Genomic DNA, 21,887 nt, shown 5'->3' with positions numbered 1-21,887 from the left:
GGCGTTAAGATGTACGCAGCTTTATTCTTCCATTTGAGCCAACTAAATCCTAGATAAACTACATAAATTACTGCATTCTCGATAATAATAATAAAAAAATATTATTATAACATTCATACGATTTTCGTAAAGCTGTTTTTTTCACACTATGTGGAAAATACTTTTGTTCGGTTACAGTCGGAACGGGAAGAAATTTTATAGACATCGCAGCCAATTAAATTGGTTTCAGCGGAGGGGAGGATGATAGTAGTAGTAATAGTATTCTCCATATAGTGCAAGGAAGCCACAGGCTTTGCTGCACTGGCAAAAAAGAAAACCAAGTAGATAAGAAAATATAAATTATGCACTTCCCTCCTCACACAGGTAACCATACAGTTGACTTTTGAATTTATTCAAACTGTCAGCCTCAACTACCTGCGAGGGCAACTTGTTCCAGCAATCAACGTCTCTCTGGCTAAAGGAAAACTTCCTACAACCTAATCTAAACCTCAACTTCTGTAATTTGAAACTATAGCCCCTAGTTCCGGAATTCTTTGTAACTGTGAGAATTCCACTTTCAGATTGTTTTTACTCACAGAAACTGATATTTTTTTTTTTTTTTTTTTTTTTTTTTTTTAACCTGTAAGCATTTATTCTAACCGAAACTGTTTCGATATCATATGAAGAATAGAATTTATTTCATACGTGAGATACAAATTGCATCTGTTTTTTATATTTTTAAAAAGGCACTACTACAAACTTTGTTCTTTACTGCTTTTTTTATCTTATCTTATCTTCATTTTATCTTATCATCATTTTATTGCACTTTCTATGTCATCCTTATTCTGCATTCCACCATTTTTTTTCCCTTTTATTTAAATTGCTATTAAAAAAATCTCTCTCTCTCCGTTCCATCTCCTTTTAATCTGAATCTTGCTTTCCTGTTTTTTTTCGCTCATCTTTCATTTTCTTCTGGCTTCTCGTATTCTAATGGTATCAACCTGTCTAGCAGGAAATCGCACAATAAATCAATCAGTCCATCTGTTTATTGGTTTATCAAGCAATCGTTCAATCAGTTGATACATTTTTCATATATTTTTTTGGTCGAATCTACTTAGAGAATTTGGCCAAGTGAAAATCAGACATTAAAAGAAAGCAGACTTACCTGACCTTGACCGTGGATCACCGAAAAGAGGCAGATAACAATGTGGGTCACTGTTATATGGGGAGTGGTTGCTAGGGAACCCAGGATGAAAACACAGAACATACCACTTTTTGGCTTAATACATGGTGTGCATGTAGTCTAATGTTAAGGGGGTGGGAGGTACTGCAGGGATATCAAAATAAGTCCATTGAACAGATACCCTTCATGATATGCACTTCATATCAGAACAATGCATTCATTGAACGGTCAGTTTTGTTGTGGTTGTGTGGTGTTTATCATCCAAAGGAGTAGTGGGACAGAAAAAAGTAAGTAAGCAAAAATAAGCGTAGTATATTTTTCTAGGAATGAAAAAAAACAACAAAAAAACTCTCAAATAAACCTTTCTGGATGTTGCAATCAGCTAACCAATGACAGTAGTCATAACTTTATTTAACGATTTTTGTGTTGCACGATTGGTTGAGCGCTGAGAGCTGCCCTAGAAGAGAAAGGGAGAGGGTGGAGTCATTACGGGAAACTGAAGTTCGCTGAAACAGAGCAATGTCGCAATGAAGAAACAACAACAGAAAAAAAAGCAGTGAATGGAACAAAGAGCTATTTAAGGAGGAGGCTGATAGCTCAAAGACGGAAGTTTACCTCACTTCAGGTGAAAACACCAATCTTTCAAACAAGAAATTAAAATCAAAGTTTGAAAGACTACAGTTATTTTAAATATTGTTAAGCGAAATTAAAATCGATAAATGTATATAAATAAATAATAAACGACAAAGATGTTATTATTTGCTTGTTTATTATTCCGTTTTTTTGCGCGTGAATAATTTATAAAGGTATCCAGTCATGCATACCCAGGACGGCAAAGGGAAGAGGGTTTTACAGAAAATATAAAATAATATACAGAACAAGTCTATTACATAACAGTAGTAGATTCCTCTAAGACATAAATATTAAAGTTATAAATGTAATAATCAATTAAAGCACAGATTCAAATATTAAATAACAGAATAATACATTACTGGGATCTTATACAAGATGCAGCAGTATATCAAAAACGTCGCGATTATCTGGTACTAGAATTTTGTGAGGATTTCGCTTTTGTACTTTTTATCATTTTGAATTTGTGAAAAATTAACGTGGAATGCATTAGTGATTTGTCCTGGAAAAATATACTAGTAGAGTATTTAGAATTTTAATGCTATCATCAAGCAGGACCGGAGAGGACATGGACTTTTGTCTTTCGAGGAGGAATATAACATCAGATTCTGTTCCGAATAGAAGGTGAGGGCCATTCCTGGTTATATAATTTAATTTAATTTTAGGCTGATAAGTAACTTACGATCAGGAAACCCCAAGTTTCGGGATAATTAAGTTCTGGAGATTGTATGAACAAAACCATTTAAGGTTTGTCCATTTTAGGAAATCTTCTAAGGTTCTGCAGGTTAGAATGCGGAGCTCCAGACCAAGCTTCAGAGCTATTTACAATGGAAGAGTAAGCATCTTAATAAGTTTTAGGATAATAATTGCATTATTAATGTCAATTAGATTTTGTCTTAATAGTCGTTTTTTTTTAATAGGGTGGGTTTTAAATTTTTGAAGATGTGTATTAAAGAGGAATTTCTCATCAAAATAGATTCCCAAGTCTTTATGATAAATAGTTCCAAAAGATATTTGGAATTATTTGACCGAAAATATTTGGAGAAATTAGGAAGAGCGCATTCTTATTTCAGATGGTAAGGTGGAATAATTTTTGCGTGTTTATAGGCAAACAAAGACAAGAAATAATTTTTTTTGTGATTACGAAGTAATGATTGGATAATTCGTTTTTGGTAGTGGCTCTTCTAGAGCCTTAGAAATGAGTGTTTGTGTTAAGCGCCAAAGAAACAGCGGCTATGAGGCGTCAGTATTTTATGACTGTTAATTTCGTGTATTCTGTGTTCGATTTATCAGTTTGCTAGACGAAAATCCGGAGCTTCCGGAAGAAAAAAAAATGCATTCCCCCTGTGAGACCGACTAACTCAGCCACGTTGCGATAAAAGCCCATCAAAATTCCCTGCTGCATTCTGACTTAGATATGGTCCAGACCTTAAGGCCTGGACAAGCTGAGCTCTCGGAAGTAAGAGGTTGGTGGCAAAATTAAGGAGGAGAAAAGTAAGGCCGATAGGATTTCTCCCTCCCTCTAGAATGTGTTGAAATACTACTATCACAGAAGTATTACAGTGACCTGCCAGTACGTCTACCAATAAGCATTTCAATAAGTATTGAGCTGCCAATGTGTTACTTTATGGAACAGGTTCCTGATATCCCATAGAATTGGTTAAGAAGAGAGTTTATTTTGAGAACAGTAACGGAGTCAGTGGCACCAGTGCTGTCCAGATAGAAATTGTCAAGCTGTGCCTTTTGATCGAGAGTCTTGATGGCAAGGAAGGTGGTTTTCCGACATGTTCTTGATTGCTTTCTCCCTGTAATATACAGGTTGGTCCAAAAGTAACGGTTTTTTTTTTTTTTTAAACTTGAAATGTTTATTTCAAATAACATCTTAATTTTTGTTTTTTTTTTCTGTTCTTATTAATTTTGTTTTCTAATTTCCTATTTCAGATTTGAAATATAATTTTATTCAAGATTACCTTAATTAAATGAAGGTGGATTATCGTTTAACAAAGGAACAAACATTGACAGTAGTTAAACATTATTATCAAAACAATAATAATGGAGCTAAAGCTGCTCGTTTGTTAGCAGAAGAATTTAATATTTGGCAAGTTCCAAGTCGTAATATCATAAGACTGATCAGAAAATTTGAAGAAACAGGACGCGTAAATGATGGGGAAAAAAAAAAAAAAAAAAAAATCAGGACGGTCAGTTTCAGCAACAACGGCAGAAAATTCGGATGAATTAAGACAATCTTTGGTACGAACTCCTCAAGAATCCAGTCGACTCTATCTGCAGAGTTGGTTATTAGTAAAAGCAATGTGTTCCAACCGTAGTTGAGAACAAGATGAAGCCTTACATTCCCCAGGTGCCATAAAGTTGGCATGATAGTGATCAAGACAGATGGTTGGAATTTTGTGAAATTTTCTTGAACAAAGTTTGTGAATACGAGGGCTTTCCTGATAAGATATGGTGGTCTGATGAAGATATGATCACCATCTAGTGTAATAAAAGAGCTTGTCTACAAGATGAAACCACGAACAGTTTCTGAATTAAAATGAACAAATTCGCCGAAATCGGGACAAATTTGCCGAAGTTGACATTACAATGCGTATGAGGGCTTGTAGGAGTGTTATAGCAAGGGCTGAAGCTTGTATTGAACAACGGGGGGGGGGGGGATTTCAACATTTTTTTTTGTAGATATTAACATTCTACTACATAAAGGAACATATCGAGAGTTTAATGTCAAACAACGTTAACTACAAAATTGCATTTTTGTTTTGAGACAACTTTAGTTTTACTTTATACAAATAATGCATATAATGTCTTAGAACTATATCTCTCTAGTATTTTACACGTTAGCTTAGGCTGTAAGTACATTTCCGGTAAGCCAAGAAAATGTCAAAAATGACTTCTTTTTGGTCAATTACAAAAACATCAACTACAAAATGATTTTGTAGTTAACGTTGTTTGACACTAAACCCTCGGTATTAAACATTAGATGACAGCGTTTGAGTTTCTTTAATAAAGGAAATCGTTAAAAATTTATAAAAACTATCAAGAATCTGTAAACTAAATAGATATAAAAAAGGGCGATTTTTTCGGACCACCCTGTATACATTTGGAAACTACACTAGAAGAATCTGTTAGGTGAGGACAGGATGCAATGCTTTTTTGTATAAGCTTATAGAAAAAAGCAGCTACTTTATAAGCAGCTACTCTGTGCTTGCTGGGCACAGCTTCACAGTGTATATAGAGCGATATGAAGTGTGCGTGAGAGAGAGAGAGAGTGTTGTTTAGCTGTTTCTGGCCACCTTACTACCTACCTACTACCAGGAAGTAGCGATCATCAGGAAGGCTGCTTCCAATTACCCGTCCGTCCACGCAAGTTCCAGCAACGGCGTCGCTCAGCCTTGGTTTAGAGTGGTCATTAGCTGAGATTCCCTGGAACTTAACTGGATAGCCTGGAGAAATTTGTAGTGCCGGATTTTGGCTGTATGTCGGTCTTGCACGCCCGACATAGTGTATGTTTTTTTTTTTTTTTGGCACCTGGGGTCTTCCCCAAATCCATGTTTTTACTCTATGTAGAATTTACTTTGCATATGCATAAGACCAGGGTGTGTGTTTTGTAATGTATTAGTGTGGATTGTGTTGTTCTCTGGCCACTTAGCCTGGGGGGCGGTGGAGAACTATTAACAATTAGGCGAGAAGAAAGTTCTGGCGGTGCGAACCCTGGGGTAGGTTAGGCATCCAAGGAGAGCCAAAATATATATATATATATTGGAAAGAAGATAATTGGGAGATAGGAAGAGGTGGGATAAAGGGGGTAGAGAACAAGGGGGGGGCAGTAGTTGAGGCACTCGCCTGATTTGAAAGGGAAAACAGTACGGTGACCCCCTGGTACAGAATGCCCGTTCTGGTCCAGAGGGGTGGGAATTGAAAGTGGGTGGTGAGGTGAGCCGTCAGGCGAAAGAGGGGTAGGGACCACCTAGGATGGGGGAAGGAGACTCAATCATCTCAAGTGGTAGGAATAAAAGAACATAGGGAAAGAGATCCCTATGGTGGAGCGTGCTTTTTGCAGCTCTGTCCCACACTGGCCTGGGAAGTTACCCTAATGGCCAGTGTCAGCATCCCACACCATGCCAGCTAGCAAAAGCTAGCATGGTATCAGCTTGGATAACCATGAGGCCCCTGAGGGCCTGCATAGCCATCAGTCTGTCCTGTGAAGAGGCTAAGATAGAACATGCAATTAATCATAACTTTCATTCAATCAACATTCACACTATTTTACTTTTTATAGTTTTTACTTACATTTTCTACTTTATATTTTTTTTCTTACATTTAAAATTTTTTGACTTTTTCTTACACTTTAGGTTTTGTAATTTTTTATTACATTTTATAGACAGTACACATATTATATACTGTATTTTTACCCTTAAAAGTTTTTTTTTTTTTTTTGGTTTGTTCATTCATTCATCATTTCTTTTATACCAGTAGGGCCCGACGTATAGAAAACAGCCAGCATTCAGCACGATCGTTGAATGTACTGTAATTTTTTTTGAAATGAACTGTTTTGGTGTACCCGAGCCAGGCGCCAGCGCCATTGCAACAGATGGCCGAAAGACCTTTTTACAGAATGCGATAATTAGACTCCAAAGTTGCTCAGTGATCTTAATTAACATGAAGGTGTAATTTTAAAGTTATCTTGGATGTAATTAAGGTGTTAAGAAAAGGAATTCCGATAAAATAAGAATTCCTAAGAACTTGTGTTCGGAGACCATAGTGAGATAGCTATTACAGAGTTTGATAAGTGGGGGACCGGGGAAATTTTTAGTTTGCCTTTAGTAGCATCATTTTCGTTTTGTTCACTGCAATTCCAGCTCCTTGTGCTGGCATTTCTGTTCTCGACAGCTCCTTGTGTTGCTGGCTTTCCAACAGACTCTGAACAGATGTAGCTTTTTGCGATGAACTTTGGACTTTGTCTGAAATTTAATTATACGAGTATGTATATTTATTTTTTTATGTAATTTGATTACTCTCAGTTTTTTCATATGTATCTGTTTTGGTAATGCCAGTTTTTCCTTCGCTGTACTTGGGGAAACAGGAGAGGGAGTATACGGTATTAGAGTACTGCTAAATTATGTGTAACTGACAGCGTGGTTGCCATTGGTTGGCTAATTATAAATAATAATAAATGAATATTGAAGGGGAGTAAAGTGATACGGCCAGGGCGCCCTATGTGGGGAAGGAAATCGCACTCTAGACATAGTCTAGTTCTGTTCTAATCCCGCACTGGCCAGACCAGCAGATTCCATATCATGCTTCAGACGAGAGGGCATAATGTCAGCAAGGCAGGGAGGGTCTGTCAGAATAAAACACAGTATACTGTACACAACCCAACTGCACACATGTGTACACTAGTACACATTTTTATGACATATATTTAGGAGGCAAGCTAATTAACAGATTGTTACACTACATTCTCTCACATATTTGCCATCTTACATTTATCATCATCATACAAGTAGACAAGACATAGGTCAACATTCTATAGATGACCTGGCATTCAGACACATACAACTTAACCTACTATATATATATAGGTCTTAACCTACTATATATATAGGTACAATTAAAACAGTTATACTTATTGGGGGTTCTCATGCAATCATCAAATTCACGCACGTATACGACTTAGTACACTGAATTGGACGGCACACATACTTTATTTTTTTATTTTTATGTTGCAGGTTAAGTGGACACGTTTCTCACCTAACACAAATAGACTGGCGCCTCCGTAGCCAGGTGGGAAGGAGCAGCAGTGCACAGCACACGCTTCTTGAATAAACCGGGGTTCGAGCCCGTCACCACCAAATACGGAGGATGTGGAAAGGTCAGGGAATGACCACCGCATATCCCGGAGCAATATGGCCTTAGTTGCTAATGCTCCTAAAAACTAACTAACAAATAGACTTACATACAATGACGTACACAAGCATACATATATGAAACAGGTCTATAATTACTTGTGTCTGCCTTTGATCCTCCTTTGTGAATTGGGGATACATTTGCACATCTCCAGTCTATGGGTACGTCCCCTGAGTCCAAAGAAGCTCTCATAATTGTTGGGTTTGCTAAGGGTTTGCTTACTTCCTTTGCTGATCCCATCCACCCCGGGTATATTTTTTATGTTTATCCTCAACAATTTCTCCTCCACTTTCCTCTCAGTTATTACAAAATCATCTAGCTCACTGCCAGAGTTTACTTCACCTCTGGCATTCCCTTTCCTGAATAACTCCTCATGTGTGAATGTAGATGAAAAAATACTCGTTTAGTTTGTTGGCCACCTGAGCAGGATCATCAACAGTTGAACCATCAATATCCAGTAGACCAATCTGATTCATCCCTTTCCTTCTAGAGTTTACAAAAGTAAAGAACTCTTGTTTTTCTTTGCATCCTTTGCCAAGGATTTCTCATAATATGCCTTTGCCTGCCTAATCTCCTTTGTGACTTGGTTACAGACCAGCTTATATCTATCATAGGCTTCCATGGCACCCATTAATTTATATGTATCCCATGCATTTTTCTTCTCTGCCATATGTCTCATTAGGTCACCTGACATCCATTTAGGTCTAAACCTTGAACAATATTTCTTAGTTGGTATGTAAACCTAGTAGCTTCCAAGATAAATTCTTTGAATGCTTCCCATTTTGAATTTGTTGTTGATCCCACTTCATCATCAGTTGGTCCCAATGTATAGAATTTAAATACTGTCTCAGATCATCGTAGTCGCCTTTACGAAAGCAAAAACCCTTTCCTTTACCCCTAATGGTAGTTATCTCTTTGAGTAAATCCCACTTCAGCACACTGTGATCTCTGCTACCTAGTGGTTCGTTTATCTGCAGATTCTTAATGCATGAAGAATCACTACTGATAATTCCTAGACCTTCTAACCTAGACAGGGCCAACTTCGCGCAGCTAAACGCACAGCGATCTAACGCCGTGGCCGGACAACTCACCAAGAAAGCAAATGAACAGAACCTCGATATCCTACTTATCCAAGAGCCATACGTGCAAAGCCGGGGGGGGGGGGGTGAGAGGATATATCCCCTACCCTACAAAATAATTCAGGACAACAGAGACAACGCCTGGGCTTGCATCCTGGTTAGAAACCCTAGTATCACTGTAACCAAGATTTCCAGCTACTGTACATCCTGGGCCGCCTGTGCCCATATTATAACCTTGCTCGGGGAACTATACGCAGTCTCATTGTACTGCCGCCCAGGGGGAGATATCCTCCCAGATACCAGGTATCTGCAGAGTTTACTCACAGAATGCCAGGATCGTCGTGGGAGCGGATGTGAACTGTCGATCCCCGTGGTTCAGCCAAACCCCAGGGCATCGCAGCGCTACAAATGGACAACACCTAGAGGAGTTCCTGGCAAACAGTACCTTCACTATACTCAATCAGCCAAATAACCCCACCACCTTTTCCAGCGCAATGTGGGAAGCCACAATTGATGTTACGCTCGCCTCAAGGTCTCTGGCTGGTCACCTCTCAGGATGGATGGGATGGTCAGGGAAAGCTGGACCACATCGGACCAAAGGGTCATAACCTTCGAACTCCGACGCACCATAGACAGGCAACAACCAATCCGACAAATCCAACATAAATACGCCATACAGAGGGCAGACTGGCCACTGTTCCAGACTACCTTAAGAGAAGCAGCACAAGTCGTCTAAATAGAGGGGCTGAGCCCGGACCAGAACCAAACCGCCGTGGTGGACCTCATCACTACCATTGCAAACCGCTCAATACAAAGGAAAAATCCAACTTCAGGGCTGTCCCCTGATGTTCACTGGAACTACAACAGCTCAGACGCGAGGTGAACAGAAGGAGAAGACTGTTCCAAAGAGCACGATGTTCCTGTCCAGCAGCAGAAATAGACCATCTCTGCGACCACTATCGCGCCGCAAGAAATAAGTACACGGCTCTAATTCGACTCAGAAAACAGCTCTCGTGGGAGCAACTAGTTTCTACGACCGGGGGGGGGGGTTGTTTACAGAATAACAACAAATAAACTCCCCAGGGGAGAAGTCATCCTCACAACAAAGACGCCGCTAGGGACTAATACCAAGACCTGGCACGATAATATCAACAACATCTTGGACAGCATGTTTCTGGGACATATCACTCCCACTACACCAGAACAGCAACAATTATGTCAAGACAATGATACCTGTACTACCACCAATAAGGAAGAACCGCTGACCATCGCCAAACTTCACACTGCTGCAGCAAAACTGCGCAACAAGAAATCACCGGGTATTGACCTACTGGAGCCTGAAATCAAGAAGGCCGTCAAGACCATTCCAGAGGTAATACTCACCCCTCTTTAATCACTGCCTTAATGAGGGATGTTTTCCACAAGCTTGGAGAACTGCCAAATTGTGCTTAATCCTAAAAAGTCCAAACAAGCAACAGGACCTTCTGGAGCCATAGCCACCAATAGTCCTTCTCTCAGTACTAAGTAAACTCTTTTAACAGCTCCTCAAAGATAGAATCGAAACCTGCTGCAGGCCTACAATCACAGAATCAATTCTGCTCTAGAAGGGGATGCTCCACTCTGGATGCCCTGCAAAACATTACCAGAGCTGCTGAAACAACAAACCATAAATATCTACTTGTAATCGCAATACATTTTGCCTTAGCATTTAACACCCTATGGTGGTCAAGCGTCCTCAGCAGACTCCGGAAAGCCAACGTCCCAGCCAACCTATACCAATGCATCAAAACATATTTTGGCAACAGAATGGTTGTCGTAGAAACTCCATATCGTTCCATTTCCAGACAGATCTTCAGAGGCTGCACACAGGGCTCAGTCTTGGGTCCGCTCTTCTGGAACGTGGTTCTCAACAGTTTCCTAAACCTAGATCTAGGTTGTGTGGCAACTCAGGCATACACGGAAGACCTGACCCTTGTACTGCGAGAAGACAGCAGAGCCATGCTAGAAACGTCTGCTACTTGTGCCATTGACACCTTACAGAAGTGGACCAATGATAACAATCTCTGCATATCCTCAACGAAGACCAACTCAGTACTGCTAAAAGGCACCCTGAACATCAGGAGACAACCCCAAATCCGCATCCAAGGCACAACAATTAAGCTCACAAAGGAACTAAAACACTTCGGGGTTGTCCTAGACAATAACCTCTCATTCACCCCTCATCTGACCTACATGCAGAAAAAGATCCGAAGATGCTCTGCTCTGTTCATGAGGGTCTCCCGCAAGGATTGGGGGCCAAGCGGAGGAGAGCCCTCAAGCTAGTCTATAAAACCGTATTCCTGCCTGCCATAACGTATGCCGCTGGTGTGTGGTACTGAAAGGCCACCACGGCCGTCAACAGAAGAAAACTGGACACCACGCAGCGGTATATATTACTTACAATAACAAGAGCTTGCAATACTGTAAGCAGGCATGCACGGACGCTCTCCAGGCCCTGACGGAGAATCTTCCCCTAGACCTGGAAATAGTCTTCTGCGGCCTAACATATCAACTCTCCAAGGGGACGGGAGGCTAACCACCTGAACTTCACCGTGAACCCTGAACCCTGAAACCGACCACAACGTGGTCGGTTTCAGGGTTCACCGTTTCAGAGCTAGCAAAACCGCTAGCAGACATCAACCAAAGGTGAAAACACCAGAAAATTTATTCCCGATATCCAACTGGTGTACCCAAACTGTCCACCTTGGCTTTCTCCTGGACTTCTCGCCACCGACCTGTTGACCGGCCATGACGCCATAAGAGAAACTCCATGGATTCGAATTAAGTGACACCCCCCTATGCCCCTGCGGTCTACGCGAGACATGGGGGCACTTGTTGTACGACTGCCCACTGTACGAAGATTTCCGCTGCCGATTTATAACCACCATCCAAATAATGCTACAAGACCAGGAATATCTGATACTAACTGAAAAAGATACCTATAGTGCCTTCACTCAATATGCACAGACCTCTTCACAAGAAGACGGACTCTTCCGCATCCACCACCACAACAGCAACAACCATGAAATGAATAATCTATGACAGCAAACAATACAAATCAACAACAATCTGCCTGAGAGAGACCAAAAAAAAAAACCGACATGATAAGTGGATCTCACGAGCCGGACCTAACCCACGAAAGTTGCACACCCGACATGTCGATATGTAGACATCTCCCGCACGGGATGCAGCCTCATGAGTGACTTTCTACTCAGCTAAATTCCAACCAGCCCAATGAGACTCCAGAACTTTCTGCATATGCCTGGCGTAATGCCAATTGGTGCCGGCACTCGTGGTGAACCCATCTATCTTTCTCCCTCTCTTGGCGGTAGGGGAGGAAGCAGGAGGCTGTCCCTCCTGCCTCCTCGCCAACCCAGATTACCTCCTGGTAGGGTATAGGCATGCCCCACTGACTTATAATGGGGTCGTCTCCTCTATTGATCCTATTTCTTCTGTCTTTCTCCCCCAATCTTCAGTCGCCTCTCCCTCTCTATCTGCCCGCCAGCGTGTACCCCACAAGTCAAAATTTAATATCATCCAAATTAAGTTCGCCCAAATTTCGATCTCTCAATCTAGCGTTCAACCCAAGCAAACGTATTTTTTTTTTAAGGTCCTAGCCACTGAAATCTCAGGAAACTAGGTGGCAGGACCTGCCAGAGTAAACTACAACTACTAGGTACCTGGTCTGCCTCCATGGGGCGAAGTGTGGGCAACGTCTGGCCTCAGCAGGGGTCTGGCGGCTAAATGGCCAGAAGAACAACGGTACACGACATCATACACCTCATGATCCATATACTGTACTTTTAAATCTCTGGCCTTTTACAGTGAACTGTATCACACCACAATGTAAACTACGCAGAGATTGGGGAACCCATGGTGTCGTTTGACCCTAAACACACTGCACTTTACCTAAACATCATCATGACATCCACCAAGTTCATATTGGCCCATAGCCCTCTTGTCCACTATGCAGCAAGCTCTTAGAGCTTCTCCTTCTTGTATGGATCCAAAGCCAATACGAGTAAGCAAACCTAGTATTACCAAACCATTTCGCTTCAGACTGGGGCGCTCCTCACGCACTGCTCACGCAAGCCCGCACTACTCACTACAGGCACTGCTCACGCAGGCCCGCCAAGCAGACAGGAAATACTTCCTGATGATTGCAATAGATTTCGCAGGAGTGTTCGACACCCTATGGTGGCCGAGCGTCCTCCGCAGGCTCAGGCAAGCAAATGTACCAGACAATCTGTTCAATATCATGAAAAGCTACCTCTCTAATAGGGTGTCACAGTAAACGTTCCTTATCAGAAACTCACAAGACGGATACATCATGGCTGCCCCCAGGGCTCTCCTGAGGCCAACATTATGGAACTTGTGATGGACGAATTTCTACATCTTGATCTCGGGGAGGTTTGTTCACAAGCCTTTGCTGATGACCTCATTCTGCGGTGGCTGCAAATTCAAGGGCCCAGCTTAAGACTTTGGCAAACCACGTGCTCCAAATCCTTCAGCACTGGGCAAAAACACACTGCCTGACCATATCACCATCAAAAACAAACTCTCTGCTTCTTAAAGGAACTCTCTGCATTACAAGACCTCCACAGATTAAAATTAGAAACAAGACCATAAAGTTGTCAGAGCAACTCAAATATCTTGGCATAGCACTAGACAAACCTCTCTTTCCAAGCTCATCTCAAATACATCAGAACCAAAGTAAGAAACTATACTGCTAGAGTCTCCCGTCGGTACTGGGGTCTCAACAAGCGAACTCTCTCGCTGTATTACGAATATTGGATTCCACTCAATGCACGATCCTGCTCTCCATCTCTCCTGCCTGCTGCACTGTGAATACTCACGCTCTCCAGGTCCTGGTGGAGGCCCTCCGCCTCGACCTGGAGGTGATGAGATCTGGAATTTATGTTGTATCATCTTTTTAGGGGTGTGTCTGGACCTGCCTGGGATTCGAGCTGAATGTAACCAACAACCAAAAAATGGAGAAGAGGAGACTTCAAGCACACATGCAACTGATGTGGCAGGACTGCTGGACAAATTCAACCAAGGGGGACACACCAGGAGATTCATCCCAGATATTAGGAGAGTCTATTCAAAATCCCCGACATGGTTTTCTCCAGGCCTGTACGCCATGTATTTGCTTACTGGCCATGGTGCAATAAAGGCAATCCTAATAACCTTTGACCTAGAAGAGTACTCAGTTTGCTCCTGTGGAGGAACTGAGGACTGGGATTACCTCACGCATGAGTGCCCCATCTACGATGACCTCTGCTGCCAACTCATCACAAAGCTGACTTACATACCAAAAGGCAAAGAAAACCACCTACTGGATACTAAGGAAGAGTATCAAGCTCTCACCAACTATGCACAGCAGCTTTTCTCGAGGAGAAGACAACTAATCGCAGCAACGTGATAACCCTCTCAACAAATTGAACCCCGAGACCCTGATGGTACTGGAAGAAGGCAGCAAAACTTGAGCAGCTTTACCATCATTGGTGTGAACTACCATCCATGCTCCGAAGATGTCACCCACCAAAGACAACTACCAAGTGAAGAACAGCATTCCTAGGAATGATCACCTAAATGTTCCAAAACCTATGAATAGAGCCAACCCACGCATTAAGACAACCTACGAAAGACAAAAAGTTCATACAGAAGTGGACTTAACTCTCACGGATGTCACCAATAACACAATCTCCTAGATGAAGGCTGACAATGCCACTGGCGTGTCACTAGATGTCAACTGCCATTCTTGGCCACCTAGCATTATCAACTGGGTGTCCTTACACGGTTCACTTTAAACCCCTTTCCCTGGTAAGGAAAGAGAGGGGATGGGTTTCTGTCTCCTCCCCTCCCTGCCACCCCCTTTTCTTCTGGTGAGAGTAGTCCCCGCTAACCTTTCTGGGGTTGCCTTCCCTATCATCCCGATACTTCTATCTGTTCTCCCCCCCCTTCTTCTGTCTTCATCCCTACTCTAACTGAATATATGCTTTTTTTTTTTCTTTTAGGCCCTTGCCACTCAAATCTTATGAAATTAGGTGACAGGGCCTGCTACAGTACGTACTTTTAATGCAATCCCTCTATGCCTGACCTGCCTCCTCGGGATTAAGTTTGGGAAATGGGGGGGCGGGGATACCACTTGGAGCCCAACGGCTAAAAGGTCAGAGGAACAACACAACGTAAACACATGCCTTACACTTTTTAAAATCTCTGGCCTTCACAGTGTTTTGTGTTTCACAGAGTACACAACACGGAGATGGGAGAAACCCCTGGGGCGGTTAGACAATGAACACTTTACCTAAACATGATTGCTGACCAGGTACACCCTTTCATTGCAATGGTCTTCCCCTCTGGCGGTGCCGTCCTTCAGCAGGATAATCATTATGTCTGACAGGGACAAAGGTTCATGTCGTTGTAGAGCAGATATCATCTTTTAAGGGCACAAAGGGTGATATCGTTGTACACGTTGGCACTAATGGTATTGAGAGTAGGAGACCGGCGGAATTACTTACAAGTACAGGTCAATGTTGAAAAAAAAAGCCACGAGTTAGGATTGAATTTGAAAGTGTCTGCAATTGTGCCCAGACACGATAGGAGGGAGTATATGATGAGAGCTTTGTCGATCAATTCGGCCCTGGAGAGATTGTGCAAGGCTCAAGGGATAGAATTTTTCTTAGCCTGGTCTGTGCTTGTTAACAGGAGAGACTGCTTCTACAGGGATCTGATAAACTTAAATAGAAAGGGTGCAAGAATATTTGCTGATGCTATCGAGGAAGAGTAAGGTAGGTCGGAAAACTGCTAGCTTGGGGGGATACACGGACTAATAGATTAACAGTAGCAGCTAGCAGAGGCGAAAGTGATTCTTGCACTGCTTCTATTGAAATGCAATTGAGCAGCAACCTGGAAATCAAGGCAATGGGGATTTCCAGGACTGCTGGGAGTCATAGTGGAACAAGTAAATACAAGGGCTGTGTTAGGGTAACTAATAGTAGAAACAGGTGCATGTATACTTGTATGTACACCAATGCTAGGAGTATAGTTAATAAATTTGATTAGATTGAAGTGCTAGTCAAGACATCAAAGGCAGATATCGTTGGTTTATCGGAGAGACGCGGAGTCACACAGACATAAGCTGTGCAGAATTGGAATTTGGGGAGTACAATGTGTAGAGAAAGGATAGACAGGACAGGAAGGGAGAAAGAGTTATACTGTTAGTTAAAAAACATAAATTCTAAGGAAGTGCATCCAATTGATGTTGGTGAAAATTGCAATGTTGAGTCTGTTTGGTGTGACATAAGCACTGGGAAAGGAAAAATGAGAGTAGGTGTGTGAGTTATAGGCTTAATGAATCTGATGAGTATAATGAGCAATTGTGCAGAGAAATAGAGTGGACCAGTAAATCAGAGTGTCTCATAATGGGGAATTTTAATTTCCCATATATTGACTGTAATTTGTAGGTTGGTAGCTCACACACTAGCAAGGCTTTTGTGGATTTATTGGATGATTGTTTTCTACAGCAGCATGTTCGGGAGGCAACTAGATAGAATAATACTCTTGATCTGATTATCAGTAGTGAATCTTCATGCATTAAGAATCTGCAGATAAAGGAACCATCTATGGCATTGATCACAATGTGCTGAAGTGGGATTTACTCAAAGAGGTAACTACCATCAGGGGTTAAGGGAATGGTTTTGTTTTCGTAAAGGTGACTACGGTAGGCTGAGACAGTATTTAAATTCTATACGGTGGGACCAACTGATAATGTTATCAACAGCAAATTCAAAATGGGAAGCATTCAAAGAAATAATCTTGGAAGCTACTAGGCTTTTCATACCAACTAAGAAATACTGTCCAAGATTTCGAGCTAAATGGCGGTCAGATGAACTAATTAGACTGCAGCAGAGATGAAAAATGCATGGGATATATATATATATATATAGGTGACCCAGAAACCTATGATAGATATAAGCTGGTCTGTAACCAAGTCACAAAGGAGGTTAGGCAGATCACGAGAAATCTTTGGCAAAGGATGCAAAAAAAAAAAAAAAACAGCAGAGAGTTCTTTACTTATGTAAACTCTAGAAGGAAGGGATGAATCAGATTGGTCCACTTGATATCGATGGTTCAACTGTGAATAATCCTGCTGAGGTAGCTAACAAACTAAATGAATATTTTGCAACTATATTCACACCTGAGGAGTTATTCAGGGATGGGAATGCCAGAGGTGTATTAAAATCTGGCTATAAGCTGGATAATCTTGTAATAACTGAGAGTAAAGTGTTGGAGAAATTATTGAAGATAAACATAAGAAAGGCACCTAGGTTGGATGAAATCTATCCAATCATATTAAAGAATGCAGCAAAGGAAGTAAGCAAACCCTTAGCCATAATTATGAGAGCTTCTTTGGACTCAGGGGAGGTACCCATCGACTGGAGATGTACAAATGTGACCCTAGTTCACAAAGGAGGATCAAAGGGTGACACAAGTAATTATAGACCTGTTAGTTTAACTTTTGTTCCAGGGAAATTAATGGAGGCACTGGTTACAGAAGCATTGCAGGATCATCTAGACAAGACTTCAACTATAGCTCGGACACATCATGGGTTTGTTAAGGGGAAGTCTTGTCTGACGAATTTGATTGGATACTATGATGTAGTCACAAAGCAACTGGATGCAAAGAAAAATTTTGATATTATATATTTCGTTCTTAGAAAGGCTTTTGATATTATATATTTGGTTCTTAGAAAGCCTTTTGATACTGTTGCACATGGAAGACTACTGCTTAAATTGGAGCAGTGTGGCATAGGAGGAAAATTACTGCTATGGATAAAGGGATGGTTGAGTGGGAGAAGACAGAGAGTGGTAATCAATGGACACTGCTCTTCGTGGACTAATGTTATTAGTGGATCCCCCAGGGTTCAGTGTTGGGTCTATTTTTTTCTGTATTCATTAATGATATTGGTGGAGGTATATCACGCTTAATGCTCAAATTTACAGACGATACGAAGGTCGGCAGAGCTGGAAATGACATTAATGGCAGTACGCTGCCGCAACAGGATCTAGAATAGTTGAGCAGATGGGCTGAGAGGTGGCAACCGAAGTTTAACATTGACAAATGTAAAGTGCTGCATATGGGAAGCAGTAACCACAGAGTAACATCAACTGTGTAGTACTACACTGGCAGTGGTAGAGAGTGAAAAGGACCTGGGGGTAATTGTGCAGCAGATATGAAGTTTTCCGAGCAGTGCAGACGGTCTGCAAGAGTAGCTCATGGTGTCTTGTCAATGATATACAGGATTTTTTCTAGCAGGGATAAGGAGATGATTATCCCCTTGTATAAGGCAGTGGTCAGGCCACACCTTGAATACTATATACAGGTTTGGAAACCTCGTTTTAAGAAGGATGTATAGCTGTTGAAACGAGTAGAGAGAAGGTCAACAAGATTAGTGAATGGGAGAAAGGGGTTGAGTGGGAGAAGTTTCTCTCTTACGAAGAAAGGCTTAAGTTTTGCCAGTGACAGTGTCTGGAGACTAGGTACCTGCGAGGTGATCTGATTGAGGTGTATAAAGCCTTGAATGGTTTGAGCATGCTCAATTCTGACGAGATTCTTCCTCTTGCTCAGAATATGAGGAAGGACACTTGTAGTATAGATGTGCGGAAGTTTGCCTTTAGCTAGCGGGTGTTTGATTGCCGAGCAAACTTCCATCTGTCGTTGTAGAAGTTGATAGCTTAAACAGATTCAAGGCAGAACTAGACAAACACTGGAGCGAGTAGATCGGTGAAATGAGAAGTGTGTGTGTGTTTTTTTTTTTTTTTTTTGGCTGATGCTATATAAGCTTGCTTTCAAGCTAATGCTGATATGAATGCGCTATGCCATACCGCCCGGATTGTTCGAGACTGGTTCGCGGAACATGAGGAAGACCGTTTGCCCGGACCTCCAAATTCCGCAGACATGAATCCCATCGAGCATCTGTGGTTTGCGTTGGAACAGCAATTCCGATCTGCGGCGTCTCAACCACGGACGTTACAGAAGTGAAATTATCTGCTGGTTACGTGTTGGTACCCGAATCACAAGACACATTTAGAAATCTTGTAGTGTCCATGCCTCGCCGGGTACGAGCTGTTTTGCCTGCACTTGGAGGTCTAACATCATATTAGGTAGGTGGTCATAATGTTTTGGCTCATCGGTGTATATCTACTTCTACCAATGCAAACATAACATTTGCTTATGACATCAATTGATACTAATATTCATAACCATTCATGACATTTATCATATAAATAATTACATTTACATTTATATTTATGTATACATATACATAATATACATTTATATATATATATAGAGGAAGGGTCCTATGCAGCTTCAGGAGCAATGGTGAAGTCGGTCCACGTGATGAGAGCGAAAATCAGTCTTTACTAGGAGTTGGGTCTACCTTTCTAGAACTACTCTATTAAAGAGCTTACTGAGTTCTACAAAAAGCGCCCACCGAATTCTGAAAGTCATTTCCACCGTTGCTGTATGTGATGACTTCTCGCAGGTAGGGCGAGAATTCAGTTTATTTGCTAAAGGTTGAGATTATCAGAGTTCACCCTGACGTGGCGCATTGAGAAGAGTGGTCGTACACGTGATTTTGAGAGCGGTGTCGTATGCGTTGCTTTCCCAGAATGTTTTATTTTTATGCAATCACATGTAAGGTAAGGTCGAGATTTTTTTTTTTTTTTTGAACTTATTCATGTGGATAAATGCGATATTTTATTCTCTTGAAGTATTTTAACTGGGATATTAAAACATACAGTTAACTTTTTAATTGATATGGAAATAAACTTTAGGCTGTAGTGCATTGATGTTTGGGTGAATGTAAACAAATATCCCTGATATGAGTATATGCGCAAGCAACCACCATAATACATTTTTCAATTAAAAGGTACTGCTGTCTGTCTCGCCCATTTTTAGATTTAAGCTATTTGTTGACCCTCAAACGTTTTGAATTTTATATGTTACCATTCAGATTTTTTAAATTTAAGTTTTGCCTAATCAGCTGCTTCTCAATGCAGTATCGTCCTCTCTCTCCCTCAGTTTAGTCTAAAAAACGTCATGTAAAACGAAGTTAAAGCAATTATATTTGATCAAAAATAAAATAATAAATAAAAAGAATATTAAAATAAAATAACAGCTCTTTTAATGTGAGCAGTTGCAACTCAAGCTGCCCTCTTACATTCTACAACTAAACGAGCTCACTGAAGAATGAACATTACTTTCCTTCTTGCCTTCCTTCCTTCAGATTAAATCCGTGTACTTTTATTTCAGAATTACATTGAAGACGATTTTATAACAAACTGAGAATGGGGAATTTTCCCAATTAAGAAACAAAATGATTAGGCCGAAAAATTTAGAAATCCGAAAAACAAATTGTAATACTTCGCCCAATTTTAACATTGAATTCAGAAATTTCAACTCAAATATGGCAAAAAAAGATTCAGACAAAATATAGCCCAAACCTAAAAATAAGTCATTTGCTTATTTTTTCTTTTTGTGTAAGTTTGAACATTAGGTAGATGGTACACTTTTGACAAGTTGCTTCATTTCATTTAAATTCAGCTCAATGATTTTTTACCCTTATTTTCTTTCCTTTGCCTGTTTTCATTTTAATTTTGACATTTGAAGTTGTATGCTGATGTTTTTATCATCATTCAGAACAATAGTCCCAATCTTTTGTGATGTGGGATTACCTTTTCCCATAGAACATTTGCTGCTTTTTCCCCACTTTGTGAATATGAATAAAATTAAATATACGCAGTGGTGAGCTGTGAATATTTTAACAATGGGCTCTCAGTTTTGCTGACTTTTAATTATTTTTGATATGAAACAGTCTTGGGCACCTCAAATGAGTAAATTTGATCAGTCACGAAAAATGCGACTTGCAACTGATGCCATCTGCAGCTTCCACCACAAGCGAATTATTGTAACTTGTATTGCTGCAATCGTACTGCCTGTAGCTGCCATTTGATTGTAGCATTGCAATCGGTATTTATTATTGATGTTTCACAATAATAATAAATACCAAGATTGTGTGCACATCACAATGGATGCAAATTATGTTAACTTGGATTTTGCTAAGGATATTTCACATAAAACCATCTAACTCGCATACTTGGCTTTTTTTTACAATTAGGGAAACAGTACCTCTCTATACATTAAAAACGTTTTCCTCCTGGTGATATTTATTTGGGTCACACTGGGAGAAGAGGACAGGGCAATTACGTCACTTCAAATGTACTGGTAAATAATTACATTTCTGTCTTCCATTGAAAGACCACGATCGTGCACGTGCTTCACTGTAATACATGACCACGCACAGCATCATTTGATGTTCCGGTGTAATGTCAGCTGATGAAGGGAGCCGATATAGTTTGTATATCTGTAAATAGCTTAGTGTTTTGTAAATATTTTAGTCCTGCTCTTTCAGATGCTGCAATATTCCTCATGCATTATGAAACCCCAAGAAAAGGCCTTTTCCTAAGTGACCTATGTAAATGCAGGCCAGTGCTCAAAACAGAAGGAACTGGAAAGTTGCTGGAGAGGCCTTCATCCTGCAGTGGATTGAAAATGGCTGATGATGATGATGATTTATTTGATCTTGAGAATTCATGTGGTGGGGTAGCCAATGGGAGAAGAGGATGCGGGTCACATGGTACAAGTGGGTGGGAGATTTACGTCATTACAAATGCACATAGATCATTTCCTGATTAGATATCAATCATAGTGTTTGGGCAAGGTGTTATCTGTGGTTTCACACATCTGTGCCATCAGTACTCTTGTGATGAATATAGAACCTCTGTAAAAGCCATAAAAAGTGTTGTGTTGCATTTTTAGTTTAGTGTTGGGTAGTAGTAGTGGCATGTGATGCAAGAAAGCAAGTGTATGAGCTTATGCAGCATCAGCCAAAAAAAAAAAAAAAAAAACATTCACACAACCATTCCCTTTAAATGTTTGTCCAGTTCCTCTTTACATTTATTTGTTTGTTTGTTATTTGGTTTTTAGG

At 40.8% G+C, this 21,887-nt stretch overlaps 1 protein-coding gene across 1 annotated transcript in view; it reads left to right on the top strand.

The window, feature by feature from the left end:
- The first annotated feature begins 9,958 nt into the window (after positions 1–9,958).
- Positions 9,959–21,887, top strand: part of LOC150091207 (programmed cell death protein 6-like) — a 65,653-nt gene continuing 53,724 nt past the window's right edge. The window contains exons 1-2 of the mRNA XM_090389595.1: positions 9,959–10,162; positions 19,430–19,539. Coding sequence (XP_090245721.1) covers positions 9,959–10,162; positions 19,430–19,539 — 314 coding nt within the window. The remainder of the gene's footprint in view (positions 10,163–19,429; positions 19,540–21,887) is intronic.

The sequence above is a fragment of the Mastigoproctus giganteus genome, chromosome 1 (genome assembly GCF_048544385.1).
Source record: "Mastigoproctus giganteus isolate SK-2022 chromosome 1, ASM4854438v1, whole genome shotgun sequence".
NCBI classification, from domain to species: Eukaryota; Metazoa; Arthropoda; class Arachnida; order Uropygi; family Thelyphonidae; genus Mastigoproctus; species Mastigoproctus giganteus.
This window is presented reverse-complemented; position numbering and strand designations above follow the sequence as displayed.